We start from the raw sequence: 15889 nt of genomic DNA, 5'->3' as shown, positions 1-15889 counted from the left end.
GCAGATGTGCCAGACATCTCCCTGGAAGTCACAGAGGGGGGACAGGGCCGAGTTACAAAGTCTGGCACCAGCACATGACCTCAGACACACGTCACCTGTCAGCAGTGACTGCAACAACCACTCCAGTGGGGCCACTATGCCAGTGGTGACGTCACCCGTCAGCAGTGACGAGATCCACTCCACTGTGCCAGCGGTGCCCACGGTCTCCCTCCCTGTAGACAGAGACTGGACGACAACGTGCTGTTGCCAACTGTTTATTCAGGGCCCTGAATGGGTGGTGCGTGGACATGCAGCACACTCAGGCCCACAGCAGTGTGACCGGCCGCTCCCAAGCCCCGGGCGCACAACCACAGCCAGGCTGCCAGAGCCAGCAGCCCCTGCCACCACTGGACCACTGTCCAGGGCCCCGCAGGACCAGCCGAGGGTACCCCAGGCTGAGGCCAGCTGGGGCAGGTGAACCCCTAGCCTGGGGATGAGCGAGGAGCGGCACCCCCAGTATCCTGTGCACCCCAAGCTGGCCAGGAAGCCAAGGGGACCTTGGGTTCCATCCTCACTGGCCACCCTGTGCCAAGCATCACAGCTGCGTGAGCAGGTTTGCATGTGAGAGCGTGGCGGGGCCTGGCTGTCCCCTTCCTAAGGCGTAACTGCTACAAGCGTCTCCACCTCTCCCGCTCGGGAAAGAACCACAGAGCCTGGGTGGCGTTGAGGGGTCCCAGCAGCTCCAGTGCACCCAGCACCCCTCAGCGCCTCTGGCTGGCAAGCCAGGAGAAGAAGGCGCGAGGCCGCGGACGAGGTGCCTGGAAGATGCGCACGGTGCGTGGGGAGCGCCAGGCTTTGATGGTGGCATCGTCGCTGGCCGTGAGCAGCAGCTCCTGCTCCTGGGGACTGAAGGCCACTGAGTTGACCACATCCTCGTGCCGCAGCTTGGCCAGGCAGATGTTGTAGTGGCGGTCCCAGATGTAGCCATGCCGGTCCTCAGCCCCGCTGCAGAACAGCGCCTGGATGAGCTGGTTGCCCGCCTGCTGCTGCCCACGCCCGCCCTGCACCACGCTGCGCCCTGCACCTGGCCACGAAGTCCCTGCTGACGTCCAGGAAGATGAAAAAGCACTCGTCGTTGGGCGTGTAGGCGCGGTGCGCACGCAGAGCCCGCCTCACCTCCCGCATGGTCTTGAGGTCGAACACCAGCAGGTCAATCTCCTCCGCGATGGGTGGCGGCTGCATGGGGTCGGCCACCACCGCACCACTGGGCCAGGCGCGGCTGTTCACATACAGGTACCTGGGCGAGGGGCACTGTGCTAGGTATGGGCCGCCTGCGGGCACCCCGCCTGGGACACTGGCAAGAGGCCCACCTGTTGTCGGGCGACAGGCCCATGCCAATGATGTGCCCGTGCACGTCTATGACGTGGTCCAGCGCATCGAAGAATGCGTCAGAGCCTCGACCCTCGCCCAGCACGGGCCCCGCCGTTGTCATCTGGTGTGGCAGGATCTGCTTGATGCCTGCAGAGAGGGCTGCGGTGAGGGTCCCTGCCCAGTGCCCCATGACGTCACTCCAGGGCAGCCCCCTACCCCAACGGTGTCTCTGGGGCTGTGGGCACGGCAGAGGTCTGCGGGCACTGCCTGCTCCGGGGGCCCCAGACCTGAACCAGGCCCCTTAGCTGCTCGCTGGCCAGCAGGCCTGCCTGTTTTCACCGCTCATCCCGCAGGCCCCAGACAAGGCCAGGTCTGGGCTTGTGACCTCGGGGTGAATCACTGATCCCAGCTTTGCCTGCGGACTTGCTTGCCGTCTGCCCCCCAGAACCCCTGCCCGGCCTCCCCCAAGCTGCCCTAGGACCGAGGACCGAGACGGACAGCATGGCGACAGGGGTGTACCGATCTGGTGTGGGGAGTAGGTGAGGCAGCCAGTGGTGAAGATGAGGTACTTGCTCCTGGCGCCTGTGGCACTGCGCTCAGGGGGCTTGGTGTGGCCCTGGGCCAGTAGCTCAGCCACCTTGGTCTCTAGCACACGCTCCGACGGCTGTGGCTGCGCCCGCCCCTCCAGCACACGGTCCAGAAAGTGCCGCAAGCCCTCCTTGGCATGGACGGGGGCCGGGCCAGCCACCTCCTCCTCGTTGTCGACGCCCAGGTCAAAGATGCGGCAGGGGGACGTGGCCGGGTCGCCGGCTTCCAGCAGGAGGTCAGGGGTGTCGAAGCGGCTGCAGTCGGCCACCATCACCGTGCGGATGGTGCTGGCGTTGAGGTTCTGGATCTTGAACAGCCGCTTCACCACATTAACGTTCTCTGACTCCACGTCCTGAAGGCGGGGGCACACACCAGGTGGGCGCCAGGCCCTGGGGATGGCAACCGTGCCCCCGCCCATCCCTGTCCCGCCCCACCCGCACCTGGAAGGCGTTGTTGAGCCACAGCACAGAGCAGGAGGTGATGTCTCCGATGCGGTGCAGGTTCCCCGAGATGAGGCTGGTCTCGGTAAGCCAACAGCCAAACACGTCGTAGGGCTTGTTCCGCACGCGGGACAGCAGCGCGAAAGAGTCTGTGGGGAGGCCAGGGCTGGACAGGCTGTTGGTGTGGGGACGGGGGCGGGGGTGGGGCCCACTCCGCGCCCATCTCACCTAGGCTGATGACAGCAATCTCGCCGGACGAGGAGTTGTGCGGCCCCAGGAACACCCCCGAGGCCAGCAGCAGCGAGTCATCCTTGTTGAACTGGGAGAACTGGGTGTAGCTCCAGTTGTAGGGCCGCATGTCCGCGCTGTGCAGCAGCGAGATGGTCAGGTCGTTGCTCCAGATCTGCACGGCGGGGGTGGCCATGGTGATCGCCTGGCCAGGTTGTGGGGCAGGGGCCTGCTACCACAGCGCCATGAGGCCCCAGCTCTGCCAGCCCTGCTCAGAGGCCACCAGGGGGCAGGGACCCCTTGAAGCCACTGTCATCCACTCTGGAGGCATCTGTATAGAAGGCAGGAGCCTGCCCCTGGAGCAGGCGGCTTTGTGTGGGACCCTCTCCTCAGTACTCAGGGCCGCCCTGTACCGCTCCTGATCCTCTGTGGTCCCTCCACTGGATGCAGAGAGGCTGCTGTGTCACCTCTGGCCTGACTCTCCCTTCCCACCTGGTTGGAACGCCTGGGTCCTGGGACCTACGTGCTTCGGGGCAGCTGGATGGGATGTGCAGGACACCTGGGCCATCCTCACCTTCACAGTGCAGTCCTTGGAGCAGGACGCGAACTGGTACCCCGAATGGGAGAAGCTGAGGTGCAGGACCTGGTCCGTGTGTTCCCGCAGCGTCTGCACCTCCACGCAGGGCACCGTGTCATACAGCCGCTGGAACTCCTCGTACCAGGACGTGGCCGCTGCGGGTGGGCACTGTCAGTCCTGGGCCCAGGCCTTCCTCCTCGCAGTCAAGGCCAGAGTGTGGCCCCAGCAGTCCTGGCAGGCCCTGTGGTGCCCCTGGAACCCACTATCCATGGCATAGGCCTTGGCTGGAGGATCCAACCCTGCAGCTCACAGAGACCCTTGTATCCCCCACCCCCCAAGTGACCCAATGAACCCTCTGGCCCCCATGCTCTGAGGGGTGCCTGGGCAGTGTCCGACAGACCTCGATCAGGGTGAGGGTGTGAGGATGGACACTCGGGGCCGTAGGGCAGGCCCCCAGCCAGGCTGACCCCCCAAACGCAGGAGCCCGGGGCCCTGGCTGCAGAACGTGGGTAGCGGCCCCGCAAGCCACTGACCTGGGTGTCGGGGCACATCGCGGGCCACCTGGTAGTAGCGGTAGAACTGCTCCCTCCACAGGAACTCGTCCCGCGACACGGCCTGCCATTGGCGGCACACCAGCCCCGCGGCCAGCACGTCGGCCGGGCCCAGGCTCAGGAAGATCTGGTAGACGAGGCTGTCGGGGAGCAGGGGCGTGCCGCCCTCGTCCATCGTGACATTCTGCCCAGGCGGCCCTGAAACCCACCAACGGCTGCCCTCAGCCCAGGCCCGAGAAGGGAGGCCGAGAGCGGGCGCCCGGTTCCTCCCGCCCCAACCGTCCCGCCGGGAGTTCCACGGGGCTGGGTGTCTGCAGGGGACGCCCGGGCACCGCCGTCCAACCAAGGACCCGGCAGCTCCGGGCGGGCCGGGCCGTCTCCGCTCCGCCGCGCCATCCCCCGGCCTCCTGCGGCCGGCAGCGGGCGCCCCTCAGCCCGCCGGGGCCCGGACCGCCGCTCGCGAGGCACGGGGACACCGGGCGCCGTCCGAGACGGGCTTCCGCCGAGGGGAGGCTCGGGGCGGCCGGGCAGTGGCCTCCGCCCTGCGGCCCTGGAGAAGCCCTGCCCGGCCGGCTCGGGGCGGCCGGCGGGGACGCGCGCACGGGCGGCCTCGGGGCTTCTGCAGTGGCCCAGGGCGGGCGGGGCCGACGAGGCGGGACCCCCGAGGGCCGCAGGCGCACTCACCACGGCCGCCTCCGCCCGCTGCGCCGCCCCCGCCCCGCGCGGCCTGGACCCGCTTCCGCCACCGCAGCCGCTCGGACGGCCGCCCCCGCCCACCGGGGAACCCGCCAGGCCCGACGCCACGAGCCCCGAGGCATCGATGGCCGAGGACGGCAGAGAGCGCGGGCAGCCCGCGTCTGCCCCTCGTGCGCCTGCGCCTCGGGCCTCGGCGGCCCGGCCGGCTTTTCTTCGTGCGCCTGCGCGCACTCGGGCGCGTTGGGAACAGCGCCCCTTGTGGCCAGCGAGCGGCGGTCGTGGGCGGGGCTGCGGGCGACACTCAAAGACCGCTGGTTCGGGACCCGCCTCCGGCGCTCCCTGTTTCCGGGCCCTGAGCAAGTGGTTTCATGAACCCCGTGACATTGGTCATGGAGATAAGACCACTGGGTGATGGTTTAAGGAAGATAATGTGCAAAGGGCTAAGGACTGTCAGTGGAAATCAAGGGTGCAGGAGAAATAGATAAACAACCAGAGGTCAACTCGGACTTTGTACATAGGACATGGTGCCAGGGTCCTGCCGGGAAGTGCAGATCGAAGCTGGGCTCACGAGAAAGCTGGGGGTGGGATGTGGGGCTGGCCCAGGGCTGGAGTTAGGGAGGCAAGGGATGGACATGGACTTCCTGGGCCGGGCTCTGTCACTGCACAGTAGACTCTGTCCTGGGACTTGGTGGTGCTACCCTTGGCCTCCCACAGTCCTGCCACCCTGCCGCCGCCACCATGCTGCCCCCTGGGACTGCGATCCTCTTGACTCTGCTTCTGGCAGCTGGCTCGCTGGGCCAGAGGCCTCAGAGGCCACCCCGGCCCCCATCACCCATCAGCACAATCCAGCCCAAGGCCAATTTTGATTCTCAGCAGGTAGAAGTTGTTGGGGGGTAGAGGGAGGAATGTGAAGTTGTGGGGGGCGGTAGAGTGAGTTAGGTAGAAGTTGTGTGTGGCAGGGGGAGAGGGTGAAGTTGTAGGGGATAGATGGAGGCAGGTAGAAGTTGTTGGCGGGGAGAGGGAAGCAGGTGAAGTTATGGGGGCTGTAGAGGGAGGCAGGTGAAGTTGTTTTGGGGGTACAGGGAGGCAGGTGAGGGGCCCCCTCACAGTGCCCTCGAGTCCTCCCATGGCCTGTCCCCAGTTTGCAGGGACCTGGCTCCTTGTGGCTGTGGGCTCTGCCTGCCGTTTCCTGCAGGAGCAGGGCCACCGGGCCGAGGCCACCACACTGCACGTGGCTCCCCAGGGCAAAGCCATGGCTGTCAGCACCTTCCGAAAGCTGTGAGTCCCAGAGCAGCCCTGCACCCTAACCCCAACCCTCCTCTCAGCCCCCGGACTTCAGCCCTGCCCTGGCCCCTGACCCCACCCCGACTGTGGCCTGGACTAGGGTTCCTGGTTGGGGTCCCCCAGCCTGTGGTGCCTCCTCCCCGCCCCCCCAGGGATGGGATCTGCTGGCAGGTTCGCCAGCTCTATGGAGACACAGGGGTCCTCGGCCGCTTCCTGCTTCAAGGTGAGGCAGGGACCGCAGGGCATGTGGGTGGGTGGTGACGCAGCTGCCGTGGCTCTCTGACGTGGCTGCCGTGGCTCTGCCCCAGCCCGAGGCGCCCGAGGGGCTGTGCATGTGGTTGTCGCTGAGACCGACTACCAGAGTTTCGCTGTCCTGTACCTGGAGCGGGCGGGGCAGCTGTCAGTGAAGCTCTATGGTATGTGGGGGCCGGCCTCTGTGACCAGTCAGGTGCTCAAGCTCTGCACACTCACTGGGCCATCCCGGGGGGGCTGGTTGAGCCCAGGGGGACACACCCTTCCTCCCTCCCATCCTGACCCTCCTGCTAAGCAGGGGCCCAGGGAGGAGCAGTGACAGGCCTGGTGTGGGGGCAGGGGGAGGGCCCCGAGGGGGCAGGGGACACACAGACCCCATTCCACACCGCCTGGTGCCGGGACCCCAGGAGCCCTGTCTGCCCCGCAGCCCGCTCACTCCCTGTGAGCGACTCGGTCCTGAGTGGGTTTGAGCAACGGGTCCGGGAGACCCACCTGACTGAGGACCAGATCTTCTACTTCCCCAAGTATGGTGAGTGTCCCCAGCAGGTCCCCGGCTCAGCCACCCCTACTCTCTGGGCTGATGTCCAGCCTGACCCCTGCCTTGGGTCCCCAGGCTTCTGCGAGGCTGCAGACCAGTTCCACGTCCTGGACGGTGAGTGCACAGCAGGGCAAGCATGGCGGCGCGGTGAGGGGGGCCATTGCCACCTGCTGAGTCTCGTCTCTGCTGCAGAAGTGAGGAGGTGAGACTGGCGTGCAGCTCCAGTGCTGAGAAGTCAGTGCCCTGAGAGATGACCCCGCCGGTGGGGTGCCTGCTGCCCATCCTCTGTGAGCCCCCAGCCTCAGATCAGGGCCCTGCCACCTGGGGCGGGGGATATTCTGCCGGCTGCGGCAGAGGACAGTGGGTGGAGAGGTACCTTATTAAATGTTTCAGACCCCTCCCTGACTCTTTTCTGTCCGCTCTGGACCAGCGCCAGTACCACCAAGGCCCTCTCCGCCCCCGCCCCACCTCTTTAAAAGCCTGGGGCTCCCTGTTGGCTGGCGCCCACACAGTGGGCACTGGGCCGATTTCAGAGGCTCTTGGGATTTGGGGAGGCGAGATCCTCTCTGGCACACGCCCACCTTGTGCCCTGCTGGGATCTGGGGGTGTCCAGCCTCACTCCAAGGCTGCTTTTGCCTGGGCCATTGTCCTGCAGCCCCCGAGCTGCTTCTCCGCCCCCGTGGGAGGCCAGCTGTCTCCCATCACTGCCCATTTTGGCCTCTTCCGAGCCGAGCTGGCACCAGCTGGCCCGTGTCAGTGACAGCAGTTGGTGCTGTCCACCCACAGCCACTGCACTCTCTCACACCTCATCCACTCCCACGTCCCCCCTGAAACCAGGAAGCAGAGCAGAATGTGGAGGTGAGCAAACTCTGCCCTCAGGGCAGCCCCTGGGCTAGGGCCAGAGAGTCAAGAACCAGGCAAGGCTTGGCCACACTGCGCCTGGACCTGGCTGCTGAGCTGTTCCTCTCAGGCCCTGCCTGCGGCCCCTGGCATTTGTTTGATAAACATTTTTGAAGGCCCACTGTGTGCCAGGCCCTGGGGCCACCAGGTGGGCTGGTCCCTCCCCCTAGGAACTCAAAGTCCAGGGATCAGCCACCAATCGGCCACAGTGGGCAGGGGTAGGAGGAGAAGGCACCTTGGAGTTGGTCCCAATGCACATGGCCTGGGTGGGGGCAAAGATGAGCCAGCAGCTGCTCCAATGGGGTCCCCATCCCACAGGCGGGGCTCACCCTGCCGTGCCCACCCGTTTACTCAGCTGCTTGACCCTAGGAGGGCAGGCAAGTCAGGTGGTGAGAAGGGGAGGCAGGGGCCCTGACTGCTGGGACCTGGGAAGGAGAAGGGCCCAGGAGGTCATACCCTTGCATTGCCTACCCCTACTCCAGCCCCATGTCCAAGAGACCCACGAGATAGAGAGCAGGGTGCAGCAGAAGGGCTCAGGGTTCAGAGCTGGCAATGCTGGGAAGACTCTAGGCCTGAGCCCCAGGAGAGCCTCCTCCATGCCTGGCCCCACATCCCCCAAACAGAAAGTGAGGGTCTCATCTGGGGGGCAGGAGGAGTTGGGTAGCTGGCCGTGGTCACGAGCTTCAGGGAGGGCTGAATGTCCAAGGGGTGGCGCCAGAGAGCTACCCGATGACCTCGGTGCTGTGGTTGGTGGCAGAGTGGCCCAGCGTGACCCTTCACGTCTCTGACTGCAGGGCTGGGTGGGTTCCCGCACTGAGTGAAGGGCGTGGCCACTTGGCTGTGTGTCCTGGGACCAGCGGATGTAGAGCGCAAGGATTACAAGGCATTTCATTTTCACAGAAGTGTTTAATGAGCTCTAGTTGAATTTCAAACACTACATAAAATCAAAATCACGATAGCTCTGTGAAAATCATTGTTCTTTAAAATAGTTTGCATAATTTGGCTGGGCAGCTCATGCCTATAATCCCTCCCTTTGGGAGGCTGAGGCGGGTGGATCACTTGAGGCCAGGAGTTCAAGACCAGCCTGGCCAACATGGTGAAACCTCATCTCTACTAAAAATACAAAAATTAGCTGGTCATGGTGGCAGGCACCTGTAATCCCAGCTACTCCGGAGGCTGAAGCAGGAGAATTGCTTGAACCTGGGAGGCAGAGGTTGTGGTGACCCGGGATCATGCCACTGCCTCCAGCCTGGGTGACAGCAAGACTCTGTCTTCAAACAACTAACTAACTAAATAATAATAATAATAATAACATGGAAAGGGCTGGGCGCGGTGGCTCACGCCTGTAATTCTAGCACTTTGGGAGGCTGAGGCGGGCAGATCACTTGAGGTCAGGAGTTTGAAACCAGCCTGGCCAACATGGTGAAATCCCATCTCTACTGAAAATACAAAAAAAGTAGCCAGTTGTGGTGTTGGGGGCCTGTAATCCCAGCTACTCAGGAGGCTCAGGCAGAAGAATCACTTGAATCCAGGAGACAGAGGTTGCAGTGAGCCGAGATCACACCATTGCACTCCAGCCTGGGTGACACAGCAAGACTGTTTCAATTTATTTAAACAACAACAAACAAGCAAAAAAAAAACCAAAAAACAAAAACAAACAAACAAAAAAACTATGCAAACTGGCTGGGCACAGTGGCTCACACCTTTTCTTTTTTTTTTTTTTTAGACAGAGTCTTGCTCTGTCGCCCAGGCTGGAGTGCAGTGGTGTGATCTCGGCTCACTGCAAGCTCTGCCTCCCAGGTTCACGCCATTCTGCTGCCTCAGCCTACCGAGTAGCTGGGACTACAGGTGCCTGCCACCATGCCCAGCTAATATTTTGTACTTTTAATAGAGACAGGGTTTCACCGTGTTAGCCAGGATGGTCTCGATCTCCTGACCTCGTGATCCACCCGCCTTGGCCTCCCAAAGTGCTGGGATTATAGGCATGAGCCACTGCACCTGGCCAAAAAAAAAACTATGCAAACTGGCTGGGCACAGTGGCTCACATCTTTAATCTCAGCACTTTGAGAGGCTGAGGCAGGAGGATTGCTTGAGGCCAGGAGTTCAAGATCTGACTGGGCAACATAGTGAGACCTCATCTCTATTTTTAAAAAAAGCTTTTTAATCTGTAGAAACTAACATTTAATTGTTAGCAGTCTTGCCCAAGACCCGTGGGGTCAGTAGTCCAGGACTGTCCTGGGTGTCCCCCCCCCCCCCAGCCCTTGCCTGGACGTGAAAGTGCTGTGTGGGGCCCCGGGCGCCCCTGGTCCCACAGGCAGGGCCGACAGTCGGGTACCATGCCCGTCCTCCCTGCCCATGCAGGTGCTCAGAGGGGCAGGTGGCCAGGACTCCTCCATGTGGGGACGAGGCACCCTCTTCCCTTCCCTACCACGCGCCAACCATCCCTGCCTCCGCACCCCCACCCCCAAGGGGCCTCCCAGCGCCCAGGACCATGTCTGGGAAAAGGTCTTTGCCTGGGGAGTGGGAAGACAGAGGGGATGGTGGGCAGAGGATAGGCCGGGAGTTTTCCGGGAACGGAGGAACGCGCAGTGGAGGGGACGTCTGTCCTTGTTGCTGTAGGGGGAGGCAGAGATGAAGGCGATGGGTTGGGGGGGGTGCCGGGGAGGGAAGCAGAGAGAAGAGAGGACCTGATGGGAGGGCTCGGTGGGAGAGGCCCCAGGGACTGGTCCCCACGGTGGGCTGGGGGTCTAGGGTGCTGAGTGGAAGCAGCGGTTTCCCTCCCGCCTCTCAAGGACGCCCTGCAGCAGGTGCGACTGCTCCTCCCCGTGGCACGCAAGCTCCCGGGCACCGCCTCCCGCCTCGGCCTCCCAAAGCGCTGGGCTCACTGGCGTGTGCCGCCGCGCCCGGCCCTCCCACCCCAGGCGGTGTGGAAGGCCGAGGGCAGAGCCAGGACTCCCCCGGGCGCCCGGCAGGTTCCCGAAGGCCAGCGTCCGGCAGGGCCCGTTCCTGCGCCGCCGGCCCAGCCAGGCAAAGGCACCTGCAGGACCCTGATTGGGCGGCGGAGGTCACGTGCCCGCCCTCCACTAATCACGTTAGACGGGAGGAGCAGCACCTGTGACTGCCCCGCGGTGGCGGGGGGAGGCGCCCCGAACCCATTGTCCTGGTCTGGAGGCTCCTGCTGGGGACGTGGGGGGCACCGAGGTTAACGGCAGCAGCCAGTGACTACCTGGAGGCACACACAGACCTCCAGGGTGGCAGGAGTGGGTCTGGGAGAGGGGGCATGGGGCCTGAGGCGCTGCTTGGAGCCCAGGGACGCCCCTCTGTGTCGAGGACTGGGCCCACCCGACCTCAGCTGCTCAGTCTCCGTGGGGCTCTGGCTGGCCAGGAAGGCCCAGTTTTCCTCCCGCAGGGCCCTGCATGGGCGGGGTCAGTGGTGGGGACTGTGATCCCAGATCTCCCCAGTGCCCTGCGATAAGACGGCTCCGGGAGGGGTGCCTGCTGAGCTGAGAGCAGGACCCTGGGGTGGCTGACAGCTGCTCCTAGGCTGGCTTGGGCCAGGGGGATGGTGGAGAGTCGAAGGCTCCTCTGGGGAACTCAGGGGAATGAACAGATTATTTCCAACTTTTCTTTTCCTGGGCCAGCCTCCTGAAACACTAGCATTGTGCTGGTAAGACAAGGCACAGCAAGCTGCCCTTCTATGTGGGCAGTGAGGCCTGGGACGGAGCCCAGCCCTGGAGTCCTGAAGTCCTGGGGGCTGGGTTCTTTGAGTGGCCAGGCTAGGGCTGCCACCCAGGGCAGGCTGTCAAGGCCCAGGACACCTCCTGGGATGAGCCCAAGTCCCTTGTAAGCAGGGCTGGGTGAGGGGAAGAGGTGGCCAGGACAGGGAATCTGGAGTGGGAGGGGGCGGCCGGGACAGGGAATCTGGGGTGGGAGGGGGCGGCCGGGACAGGGAATCTGGGGTGGGAGGGGGCGGCCAGGACAGGGACCTGGGGGTAGGAGGTGGCCTGGGCAGGGGCTCACAGACCAGGCACACCATGAGTGGGAGGCCCTTGGCTCACCCTTGGTGACCCCGTAACATGGAGCCCAGCACCCAGAGGCTTCAGCTACCTGTGTGGATGGGAGGAGAGGTCAGGAAGGGGACTCCACTCCCTAGCCCCGTCGTCCAAGGAGTGCCAGGGCAGCTAGAAGCCCCAAACCTGTCAATGCCCTCCCTGCCAGCCCTCTTTTTACATTTTATGTTTATATTTTTAGAGATGAGATCTCACTCTGTTGCCCAGGCTGGAGTCCGGTGGCACATCATAGCTCACTGCAGGCTCAAACTCCTGGGCTCAAGCAATCCTCCCACCTCAGCCTCTCAAGTAGCTGGGAGCACAGGTGTGCACCACCACCCCGCGCTAATTTTTAAATTTTTTTGTAGAGATAGAGTCTCACTGTGTTGTGCAGGGTGATATCAAACTCCTGGGCTCCAGCAATCCTCCCGCCTTAGCCTCCCAAAATGCTGGGATTATAGGCATGAGCCTCTGCGCCTGGCCTACCAACCCTTTCTTTCAGGCACGGCCAGCATGGGGTGCCCACTCCTGTTAGTGGGGCTTCCCAGCCCTGCCCCTCCCTCTGGGCAGAGACTGCCTTTGAAATGCCCCCAGCCATCCTCATCAGGGTGCCTGGGTGTTCTGCAGGCCCCAGCCTCCCTACTTGCCTGCTCGGGGCACCTCCACCCTGACCTCATGGCCACAGGGCCCCTCCCTGGTCCTGTTCTTGCTCCAGGGCCACAGCCCACGCTGTGGTTCAGGCATGTGCAGAGCCAGGCGGGATGGGGCAGGGGGGCGGCTGGCAGGCCCAGGCCCTGCAGGGGGAATGCCCAGGTTTGGCCACAGCTGGGCCCTGTCCCTTATGGCTGCGGCAGGTCATGCTCTCTGCCTGAGATGAAACATTCTGTGACAGGGTGGAAGGCTGGGGAAGGCTGCGTGGGGCCTCTGAACCCCCAGCGTGGAGCACTCAGAAGGGGGCTGAAGGGGTGCAGGGCCTCAGGAATGAGAAGATGAGGTGGAAGGTGGACCTGGGGGCCCCTCCTACCCCACCTGGCTGGAACCCAAGAGACCGTAGGTGGGTGGGTGGTACCTGAGGAGAGCCCGCCCCACACAGCCCACCCCAAGCCTGCCCTGGGCACCACCTCTCCTGCCAGTCCTGAGGAGGGAGGCAGAGGGGCACACCCCCCTTGGGAGGGGCACCTGCTGGGTACGTGCATGAAGAGGGGGGTCTCTGGGTCACCTGCCCATGGCCACTTCCTTCTCGCTGTGCCCATCGGCCCAACAGCTGCCAGGATGAGGCTGCCATGTGGCTTGTGGCTGTGGCTTTCCTTGCTGAAAGTCCTGCAGGGCCAGACTCCAAGCCCCCCGCCGCTCCCGCCCCCAGTGCAGAGCTTCCAAGGAAACCAGGTACAGGGGTTTTGAGGGAAGGAGAAGCAGCTGGCTGGGTCTGAGTGCAGGGAGAGACTGGTGGCTGAGCAGGCCTGGGGATGCTGCCCAGAGAGTCAGGACCAGCCCTGCTTCCAGGAGGGCCTGGGCGGGCCCCCGACCTCCAGCAGAGGAGGGCCCAGCGCAGACCTTCCTGGCACCAATTCCCTACCGTCACCCCCGCCCATTGCTCCCTCTGTGCTTGAGGGGAAACTGAGGCTTAGGAAGGCCGCACAGCCACTGGCCAGGGTCACCATGTCCCGGCCAGACCCAGGGTAGGCTCCGGTTCTTGCCAGTGTCCCTGGCGCCGGCCCAGCTGGGAGCATTGCTCTGTGAGGGGTCCAGAAGCTGCCAGAGAGGGCAGGAGGGGGCTCCTGACCCTGCCCACCACCACCCCTGCCTCCCACTGCCCCTGCCCAACGCCGCCCCTGCAGTTCCAGGGGGAATGGTTTGTCCTGGGCCTGGCGGGCAACAGCTTCAGGCCGGAGCACAGGGCGCTACTGAACCCTTTCACCGCAACTTTCGAGCTAAGTGACAATGGCCGCTTTGAGGTGTGGAATGCCATGACTCGGTGAGTGGCTCCCTGATGTTCCAAGCAGGTGAGGAGGATTCTGGGCCTGGGTCCCAGTCACCAGTGGCTCAGGTGCGCCATGGGCCCTGTCCCAGCATGGGCAGCTTCATGACTGGCTGCTAATGACCAAACCCAGCTGGGAAGTATACAAAAAAGCATGGGCACTGGGTGCACTGGCTCACACCTGTAATCCCAGCACTTCGGGAGGCAGAGGCAGAAGGATCACTTAACTCAGGAGTTTGAGACCAGCCTGAGCAATATAGTTGGACACCATCTCCACTCATGAGGCTTGGCCACTCCCGCCATGGGTCCCTCTGAATGAGCGGCTGATGTCTCCTGAGGGGCCCGCCTTGGCATGGAACTGCCAGCTTCTGGAGTCTTCCGCCTCCACCGGTCCCCTCCCACAGAGGCCAGCACTGTGACACGTGGTCTTATGTGCTGATACCGGCAGCCCAGCCCGGGCAGTTCACGGTGGACCACGGTGTGGGTAAGCCGGTCATAGGAAGGAGGGACGGGGCGCTGGCCCACAGGGACGTGACGTCTGTGCTCCCTCAGAGCCTGGGGCAGACAGAGAGGAGACCCAGGTGGTGGACACCGACTACACCCAGTTTGCCCTGATGCTGTCCCGGAGACACACGAGCAACCTGGCTGTCCTCAGGATCAGCCTGCTGGGTGAGCCCCCCATCCCGCCCTAGGCCCATGTGTGGGCCTGGAGGCACCTCCTTCTGGGCTTCGGGTCAGACCCTGCCTCCCCACCCCGCCTGGAGTGACTTGGGGGCACAGATAGTTCAATCTCCCACCTACCCAGCCCCCAACCCCCTGCCAAGTGCCCAGACCCACGCTGGGCTCCCTGGGCTGTAGGCAGGAGCTGGTTGCTGCCTCCCGGGACACTGGACCAGTTTATCTGCCTGAGCAGAGCTCAGGGCCTCTCGGATGACAACATTGTCTTCCCAGATGTGACCGGTAATGTGGCTCACCTGCGGGCATGCTGGGCATTAGGCACGGGGCCCGCAGGAGTGAGTTTGGTTGACCCTAGAGGGGTTGGACTCAATGTCTGCCCAGGGAGCTCAGTCCCAGCCTGCATTCAGGGATCTCAAGGCTCCTGGGTCCCTGCCCTCAACCCAGGCTCTGAGCCACCTCCTCCCGCCCCGGGTCCCCTGTCCTGGGCCACCTCTTCATGTCCCAGGTCCCCTGTCCCGGGCCACCTCTTCATGCCCCGGGTCCCCTGTCCCGGGCCACCTCCTCTCACCCCAGATCCCCTGTCCTGGGCCACCTCCTCCCATCACCTATCCCTGCTCACAAGGAGCTTGGACTCATCCCAGGAGGTGCCCTGGACCTCAGCAGCCTGCCCTGGGTGGCAGCCCCAGCCTGGCCACTCAGAGAGCCCCAGCCCCCAAGCCTGACTCTTCTTGTGGGAGGGTGAGGTCAGCCTGAGGCCCTCCTCTTCCTGGAGGGATGCCCACCATGCCCTTCTGATTCCTGCCTCTGGTCCTTTACATGTGCATAACCACAGGCACACATACTCACACATGAGCAAACATGTACACACTGGCGCATGCCCCCACGTGTGAACACCTACTTACGCACATGCCACTCACACTTGCACACATGCTGCCTACCCATGCACAGACACACGTGCTGGTCTGCACACACCTGTATGCACCTGCACACTCGCTATGCCAGGCCTCCTGGGTCTGCAGTGAGTCTGGGCATGGGGACAGATAGGGCCAGGTGAGGGGCTTCCTGAGGACCTGGGACTGTTGGCAGGGCAGCCGCTGTGGGTCACATCTTCTGCCCTTCTCAGCCTCCCTCACCACCTCCTTCCCCTAGACCCGATGCTGGTCCCCTTTCTCCCTCCTGCTCCTCACCCGAAGCTACTTGCCCCTCCTTTGTGCCCTCCCTTGCTTCCTCCTGGGCTCTGTCCCCTGCTCCCCCTTTGTCCTCTGTCCCGACTCCATCTCCCCCACCAGGCTGGTCACCCCAGGCCAGCGTCTGTTGAAGGATGAAGTAGCTCCTGCCCGGCCCGGACCTGCCTCACAGCTGCGCGAGCTCTGCCCTCCTCCACTCTCAAACCTGAATAAATGCACCATGTCCAGAGTCCCAGAGTGTGACCACTGTGACCTTGGGGTGGGCAAGGAGACAGGAGCAAGGAGACCGCTGACCCTGTAGGGCTGCAACAGCTCCTCTGGGCACACTACAGCCCCCCAGCTGGCTCTCTCTGACCAGTGTGTGTGAGTGTGTCAGTGAGGGCGTGCACACGTGTGTTCATGCATGAGTCTTTGCCCATGGTTGCAGGTTGTACAAGGTCGTTTCCAGGCCAAGGCCCCTGCATCCCTGCCCCTTGGGCCCTCAGCTATGGGAGTTCGTAGGCGCTTCTCCACCTCCACCCTGGTCAGCACTCGGGGCTGCCGTGCCAGATGCAGCCGGGCTGGGGCTTGCCCCGGGAACGCTCAGACCCCGA

General features: G+C 63.7%; 3 protein-coding genes across 7 annotated transcripts; 2 read left to right on the top strand and 1 right to left on the bottom strand.

The window, feature by feature from the left end:
- Positions 1–238: 238 nt before the first annotated feature.
- Positions 239–4599, bottom strand: FBXW5 (F-box and WD repeat domain containing 5). Its single transcript, XM_033238475.1, has 9 exons — positions 4419–4599; positions 3717–3932; positions 3181–3338; positions 2607–2781; positions 2379–2527; positions 1870–2290; positions 1350–1497; positions 1064–1276; positions 239–984 (listed from the first exon to the last, which is right to left on the bottom strand). Exons 2-9 carry the CDS (start codon positions 3907–3909, stop codon positions 741–743), a joined length of 1701 nt encoding a protein of 566 aa, XP_033094366.1. The 5' UTR covers positions 3910–3932; positions 4419–4599; the 3' UTR covers positions 239–740.
- A 387-nt stretch (positions 4600–4986) lies between these two features.
- C8G (complement C8 gamma chain) lies at positions 4987–6904 on the top strand. The gene is made up of 7 exons (XM_033238476.1): positions 4987–5306; positions 5572–5708; positions 5867–5937; positions 6023–6130; positions 6394–6495; positions 6580–6618; positions 6697–6904. The coding sequence occupies exons 1-7, from the start codon at positions 5169–5171 to the stop codon at positions 6708–6710; spliced, it is 609 nt and encodes a 202-aa protein (XP_033094367.1). The 5' UTR covers positions 4987–5168; the 3' UTR covers positions 6711–6904.
- Positions 6905–10407: 3503 nt separating this feature from the next.
- LCN12 (lipocalin 12) lies at positions 10408–15533 on the top strand. Of its 5 annotated transcripts, XM_033238473.1 has the most exons (9): positions 10475–10567; positions 12346–12507; positions 12718–12839; positions 13292–13428; positions 13836–13915; positions 13984–14100; positions 14290–14391; positions 14751–14852; positions 15399–15525. In XM_033238473.1, exons 3-8 carry the CDS (start codon positions 12726–12728, stop codon positions 14849–14851), a joined length of 651 nt encoding a protein of 216 aa, XP_033094364.1. In that variant the 5' UTR covers positions 10475–10567; positions 12346–12507; positions 12718–12725; the 3' UTR covers position 14852; positions 15399–15525. The 5 variants fall into 5 exon arrangements, with proteins under 5 accessions (XP_033094362.1, XP_033094363.1, XP_033094361.1 ...); XM_033238471.1 differs by having other exon boundaries at positions 10408–10567; positions 14290–14852; positions 15399–15516; XM_033238472.1 differs by having other exon boundaries at positions 10410–10567; positions 14290–14580; positions 14615–15533.
- The last annotated feature ends 356 nt before the right edge of the window (positions 15534–15889 follow it).

This window comes from Trachypithecus francoisi, unplaced genomic scaffold, assembly GCF_009764315.1.
Source record: "Trachypithecus francoisi isolate TF-2019V2 unplaced genomic scaffold, Tfra_2.0 Lachesis_group16, whole genome shotgun sequence".
In the NCBI taxonomy this organism is placed as follows: Eukaryota; Metazoa; Chordata; class Mammalia; order Primates; family Cercopithecidae; genus Trachypithecus; species Trachypithecus francoisi.
Note: the sequence above shows the minus strand (reverse complement) of the source record. Positions and strands in the feature narration are given on the sequence as shown.

Bases quoted from the DNA above. Each gene is read 5' to 3' on its own strand.
- LCN12 (XM_033238470.1), top strand. From the start codon at position 12,726: ATGAGGCTGCCATGTGGCTTGTGGCTGTGGCTTTCCTTGCTGAAAGTC. The intron at 12,840-13,291 runs GTACAGGGGTTT...CCGCCCCTGCAG, and splicing joins AGAGCTTCCAAGGAAACCAG to TTCCAGGGGGAATGGTTTGT. The intron at 13,429-13,835 runs GTGAGTGGCTCC...CCCCTCCCACAG, and splicing joins GTGTGGAATGCCATGACTCG to AGGCCAGCACTGTGACACGT.
- FBXW5 (XM_033238475.1), bottom strand. From the start codon at position 3,909: ATGGACGAGGGCGGCACGCCCCTGCTCCCCGACAGCCTCGTCTACCAG. The intron at 2,782-3,180 runs GTGAGGATGGCC...CCCGCCGTGCAG, and splicing joins CCAAGGACTGCACTGTGAAG to ATCTGGAGCAACGACCTGAC. The intron at 985-1,063 runs GTGCAGGGCGCA...GCTGTTCTGCAG, and splicing joins AGCAGGGACTTCGTGGCCAG to CGGGGCTGAGGACCGGCATG.
- C8G (XM_033238476.1), top strand. From the start codon at position 5,169: ATGCTGCCCCCTGGGACTGCGATCCTCTTGACTCTGCTTCTGGCAGCT. The intron at 5,938-6,022 runs GTGAGGCAGGGA...GCTCTGCCCCAG, and splicing joins CGGCCGCTTCCTGCTTCAAG to CCCGAGGCGCCCGAGGGGCT. The intron at 6,131-6,393 runs GTATGTGGGGGC...TCTGCCCCGCAG, and splicing joins GCTGTCAGTGAAGCTCTATG to CCCGCTCACTCCCTGTGAGC.